Here is a 5,795-nt window from a genome sequence, read left to right as displayed (position 1 = left end):
AAGTAGGGCTGTATGCAGGGCTGTGTGTGATGGAGGAGAGAGGAAAGGACTGCAGTTCTGTGTTGACTGCAGAAATGGCACAGGGCTGCAGCAGCAGAAAGGCAAATTGACAAAACTGCTGCTGAAGACCAGAAGTTTGTGGTTGGCAGTGCTCAAATCTTCCTCCCAAGAGATGCTCTTCATGCCTTTCTTGTCTCCTTTCTGTCAGAAGCTGATGCCAGTGGCCTTCCCCTGAAGCGTAGCCATGTGGAAAGCCAGGAGTGTGGCACAGCACCCAAGAGAGGTACAGCACACAGCAGGCATCTGGGTTTGTGCACCGTCTTTCTAGTTACGCTTTCTGCCTGTCCTTTCCTGGGACTGTTCTCATTGCATATTGCTTTGGGCCTGAATCTCTGGGATTTACAGTTACCTTTCCTATCCTGTTCTATAATGGGAACCCAACGTTCACCCTAGATCCCTTGCTGTGAACATGGTACAGGAGAGCTGGCATTGACTCTTTGGGATTTTTTCTTGCTTTTCCCAGCAGTGGCGAGCAGGTCGGATGTGCCGGAGGACATCATGGACATCCAGGGTTTGCTCTCTTGGATCAATGGTGAGTTTTGGGGCTGCAGAGCTGCAGGTGCATGTTTGCACCGAGTGGGTGTGGGAAGGTTATCATCACCGGTCTGGGGGATGTTCTTGCATTTTCAGACGTGGCAAGAGCTGTTGAGGTCCCCCATGAGAACCCCAGCAGCCCTGCCCCAGGATGCTTCATCACTGAGCTCCCTGACAACCTCCGGGACAGCAGAGAGCTCAGCACACAGGCTGCCTCTGGGACACCCACCGACCCCTTCTGGGGGCTTCCACCATCCCCCGGGTTCTTGCCTGAGCTGCAGTGCGGGCTGTCGGAGCTGCGCCCCGTCGTGCCACCAGTGAGCGCCCGGCTCAGCCCACAGCCGACCATCCTGGCTGTCAGCGCACCTCCCTCAGCGCAAAGCATGCAGCCCACCGAGGAGGTGCAGCAAAGGGAGCCCCAGGTGGTTCAGGCAGAAAAGAAGAACAGGGGCAGCACCAAGCGGGGGGCCAAGCGCCCTGCGCCTGCTGGCACCCCCCAGAATGGGGAGAGCTCCCAGCAGGAGCAGCCCACCAGCAACGCCCCAGCCAAGAAAAGGAAGCTGCTGCCGCAGAGAGAAAGAAGTGAGAAAAGGCCGCAAACACGCGTGCCAAGGGAGGCTGTCTGGGGCTGGTGCAGGAGTCAGCAGCAGCGGGCAAGCGGGCTCAGGCAGCGAGCTGCGCATGCACCTGCATGAATCTATCCAGGCTGTGCACCCGCTGGGGCAGAGGGTGACTGTGGTGGGCCCGGTGCGCCAGCCACCCTCTGTGCGGCCCCAACCCTCAGCCAGCGCTGGCCCTGCTGCCCTCCAGCCCCAAGACAGCAAAACAAACAAGGCAGCGCCGGCACCTCCAGGCAGCATGGCACGAGAGGAGTGCACTGCCAAGAGGATGGCACCGAGCTGCCCGAGCCCATCCCTGCAGAGGAGCTCACCGCTGCGGAGGAACCCACCATCACCACCACCACCACCACCAGCAGCGCTGCACCAACAGCAGCCTCAGCCGCGGCGCCCCATGGACTTTGTGCCCTGCATGGGGCCGCGGGCGGGTGGTGGTGCGGCACCCATAGTGATGGAGGAGTTGCTGCCCATCACAGCCGAGCAGCGGCCCGAGCGGGAGCGCATGAATCCTTATCACTGCACTGTTTGCTGCACGTTACTTACCAAAGTCACCACGAAAGGGTTTTGATTTTCCTGCAGTCAGATTTGCTCTCACGTAACAAGCTTCTATAGCAGAGTCCATCTGACTTTTGAAATTATTTTGTTGAGGTTCAAGACATTCTAGTCTTTATAGTTTATAGTCTTTATAGCACCACCCTTCCCTCCTGCTTATAAGTTCCCATTTAATTACTGGAAGGCCACATCAGGTTTCCCCAGAGCATTCTCTTCTCCAGACTGAACAAGCCCAGCTCTCACTGCTGGCTCTGGTGAAGTTTTTTGTCTGCCAGGACATCAAAGTCCTTCTCAGCAGGGCCACCCTCCATGAGTTCTTCTCCCAGCCTGCACAGATATCTGGGGTTGCCCTGGCCCAGGTGCAACACCCTGCACTTGACCTTGCTGAATCTCATTAGGTTCACGTGCTCCCTCCCAGATGAAGATTTTGAAACGGCTTTGTGAAGAAATGAAAGAACCTTGAGAGCAACAAGAGTTCTTTCAGGCTGGACGTTAGGAAAAACTCCTCCAAAAGAGTGGTTGGGCCCTGGACAGACTGCCCAGGGAGGGACTGCAGTCAGATTCCCTGGAGGTGTTCAGGAAATGTTTAGGTGTGCATATGGGAACTGCTAAGTCAGAGCCTCAACCTCTGATTGATCACCTGAGGCGAGCCATGAGTCAGCCAGAGGAGCACAGGGAAGGCAATTCAGCTGTGCTGCCCTCCTGGACGTATTTAAGAGCTGGCTGCCAGTGGGGAAGCAGCTCCTCTGGAGATTGGCTCTGCTGGAGTTTTGTGAGTGAGCCCTGGGTAAGGGTAAGTCTTCTATTTGTTCTCTTTTTGTTATCATACTCTGCTTTGTCAAACTCTCTTGTTTCTCTCATCATTATAGCATCTTACTAGTCACTGATTATACAGTGTGGCACTGAGGAAGATGAATGATGTGGAACGCGTTTCTTTAGAGTCATTTCAGAAGGGCATTTCACTTAATTGTGAACCAGGTAAGGGGGTGCAGAACGAACAGAGGCAAAACAGAGTGCAGAGAGGGATGTGGAGGAGGGGGGAGCTGAGGAATGCAGCCTCGTCTCTCTCCTGCCCCAGGCACTCGTGCTCATGTATTGGTTCAGACTGTGACTTGGAAAGTCTGCTAAAAGTCACAGTAATGAGCAATGGGGGTGGGCAATGTGATAATAGCTTCGTGGAAACAGTTGGGATAATCGATCCTATTCTACTTGTAATATCAGGATAATCTATGCCAGACCTGGTTTAAGGTCAGAATGCAAAGGGGAGACAGCCATTTCTCTGCTTGTCTTTATACGTTCCCTATAAGTAACCCAGATGAAGTGTCTTGCTCCCAGCTGCACCCAACAACCCCTTCTATTCCCAACAGAAATGATAACGGCGCAAGCCCCTGGCTGGTGGGGGGCTTGCAGCCCTGGCAGCGGCTGGTGGGGGGCTTGCAGCCCTGGCAGCGGCTGGTGGGGGGCTTGCAGCCCTGGCAGCGGCTGGTGGGGGGCTTGCAGCCCTGGCAGCGGCTGGTGGGGGGCTTGCAGCCCTGGCAGCGGCTGGTGGGGGGCTTGCAGCCCTGGCAGCGGCTGGTGGGGGGCTTGCAGCCCTGGCAGCGGCTGGTGGGGGGCTTGCAGCCCTGGCAGCGGCTGGTGGGGGGGCTTGCAGCCCTGGCAGCGGCTGGTGGGGGGCTTGCAGCCCTGGCAGCGGCTGGTGGGGGGCTTGCAGCCCTGGCAGCGGCTGGTGGGGGGCTTGCAGCCCTGGCAGCGGCTGGTGGGGGGCTTGCAGCCCTGGCAGCGGCTGGTGGGGGGCTTGCAGCCCTGGCAGCGGCTGGTGGGGGGCTTGCAGCCCTGGCAGCGGCTGGTGGGGGGCTTGCAGCCCTGGCAGCGGCTGGTGGGGGGCTTGCAGCCCTGGCAGCGGCTGGTGGGGGGCTTGCAGCCCTGGCAGCGGCTGGTGGGGGGCTTGCAGCCCTGGCAGCGGCTGGTGGGGGGCTTGCAGCCCTGGCAGCGGCTGGTGGGGGGGCTTGCAGCCCTGGCAGCGGCTGGTGGGGGGCTTGCAGCCCTGGCAGCGGCTGGTGGGGGGCTTGCAGCCCTGGCAGCGGCTGGTGGGGGGCTTGCAGCCCTGGCAGCGGCTGGTGGGGGGCTTGCAGCCCTGGCAGCGGCTGGTGGGGGGCTTGCAGCCCTGGCAGCGGCTGGTGGGGGGCTTGCAGCCCTGGCAGCGGCTGGTGGGGGGGCTTGCAGCCCTGGCAGCGGCTGGTGGGGGGCTTGCAGCCCTGGCAGCGGCTGGTGGGGGGCTTGCAGCCCTGGCAGCGGCTGGTGGGGGGCTTGCAGCCCTGGCAGCGGCTGGTGGGGGGCTTGCAGCCCTGGCAGCGGCTGGTGGGGGGCTTGCAGCCCTGGCAGCGGCTGGTGGGGGGCTTGCAGCCCTGGCAGCGGCTGGTGGGGGGCTTGCAGCCCTGGCAGCGGCTGGTGGGGGGCTTGCAGCCCTGGCAGCGGCTGGTGGGGGGCTTGCAGCCCTGGCAGCGGCTGGTGGGGGGCTTGCAGCCCTGGCAGCGGCTGGTGGGGGGCTTGCAGCCCTGGCAGCGGCTGGTGGGGGGCTTGCAGCCCTGGCAGCGGCTGGTGGGGGGCTTGCAGCCCTGGCAGCGGCTGGTGGGGGGGCTTGCAGCCCTGGCAGCGGCTGGTGGGGGGCTTGCAGCCCTGGCAGCGGCTGGTGGGGGGCTTGCAGCCCTGGCAGCGGCTGGTGGGGGGCTTGCAGCCCTGGCAGCGGCTGGTGGGGGGCTTGCAGCCCTGGCAGCGGCTGGTGGGGGGCTTGCAGCCCTGGCAGCGGCTGGTGGGGGGGCTTGCAGCCCTGGCAGCGGCTGGTGGGGGGCTTGCAGCCCTGGCAGCGGCTGGTGGGGGGCTTGCAGCCCTGGCAGCGGCTGGTGGGGGGCTTGCAGCCCTGGCAGCGGCTGGTGGGGGGCTTGCAGCCCTGGCAGCGGCTGGTGGGGGGCTTGCAGCCCTGGCAGCGGCTGGTGGGGGGCTTGCAGCCCTGGCAGCGGCTGGTGGGGGGCTTGCAGCCCTGGCAGCGGCTGGTGGGGGGCTTGCAGCCCTGGCAGCGGCTGGTGGGGGGCTTGCAGCCCTGGCAGCGGCTGGTGGGGGGCTTGCAGCCCTGGCAGCGGCTGGTGGGGGGGCTTGCAGCCCTGGCAGCGGCTGGTGGGGGGGCTTGCAGCCCTGGCAGCGGCTGGTGGGGGGCTTGCAGCCCTGGCAGCGGCTGGTGGGGGGCTTGCAGCCCTGGCAGCGGCTGGTGGGGGGCTTGCAGCCCTGGCAGCGGCTGGTGGGGGGCTTGCAGCCCTGGCAGCGGCTGGTGGGGGGCTTGCAGCCCTGGCAGCGGCTGGTGGGGGGCTTGCAGCCCTGGCAGCGGCTGGTGGGGGGCTTGCAGCCCTGGCAGCGGCTGGTGGGGGGGCTTGCAGCCCTGGCAGCGGCTGGTGGGGGGCTTGCAGCCCTGGCAGCGGCTGGTGGGGGGCTTGCAGCCCTGGCAGCGGCTGGTGGGGGCTTGCAGCCCTGGCAGCGGCTGGTGGGGGGCTTGCAGCCCTGGCAGCGGCTGGTGGGGGGCTTGCAGCCCTGGCAGCGGCTGGTGGGGGGCTTGCAGCCCTGGCAGCGGCTGGTGGGGGGCTTGCAGCCCTGGCAGCGGCTGGTGGGGGGCTTGCAGCCCTGGCAGCGGCTGGTGGGGGGCTTGCAGCCCTGGCAGCGGCTGGTGGGGGGCTTGCAGCCCTGGCAGCGGCTGGTGGGGGGCTTGCAGCCCTGGCAGCGGCTGGTGGGGGGGCTTGCAGCCCTGGCAGCGGCTGGTGGGGGGCTTGCAGCCCTGGCAGCGGCTGGTGGGGGGCTTGCAGCCCTGGCAGCGGCTGGTGGGGGGCTTGCAGCCCTGGCAGCGGCTGGTGGGGGGGCTTGCAGCCCTGGCAGCGGCTGGTGGGGGGCTTGCAGCCCTGGCAGCGGCTGGTGGGGGGCTTGCAGCCCTGGCAGCGGCTGGTGGGGGGCTTGCAGCCCTGGCAGCGGCTGGTGGGGGGCTTGCAGCCC

General features: G+C 64.6%; 1 protein-coding gene across 2 annotated transcripts; it reads left to right on the top strand.

The window, feature by feature from the left end:
- Nucleotides 1-1,712, top strand: LOC128072006 (uncharacterized). Of its 2 annotated transcripts, XM_052665370.1 has the most exons (3): nucleotides 1-283; nucleotides 524-592; nucleotides 691-1,712. In XM_052665370.1, exons 2-3 carry the CDS (start codon nucleotides 559-561, stop codon nucleotides 1,287-1,289), a joined length of 633 nt encoding a protein of 210 aa, XP_052521330.1. In that variant the 5' UTR covers nucleotides 1-283; nucleotides 524-558; the 3' UTR covers nucleotides 1,290-1,712. The 2 variants fall into 2 exon arrangements, with proteins under 2 accessions (XP_052521330.1, XP_052521331.1); XM_052665371.1 differs by lacking the exon at nucleotides 1-283 and having other exon boundaries at nucleotides 312-592.
- The last annotated feature ends 4,083 nt before the right edge of the window (nucleotides 1,713-5,795 follow it).

This window comes from Tympanuchus pallidicinctus, unplaced genomic scaffold (genome assembly GCF_026119805.1).
Source record: "Tympanuchus pallidicinctus isolate F22 unplaced genomic scaffold, pur_lepc_1.0 scaffold65, whole genome shotgun sequence".
Taxonomy (NCBI): domain Eukaryota; kingdom Metazoa; phylum Chordata; class Aves; order Galliformes; family Phasianidae; genus Tympanuchus; species Tympanuchus pallidicinctus.
The sequence above is the reverse complement of the archived record's forward strand: the minus strand, read 5'-3'. Positions and strand labels throughout refer to the sequence as shown.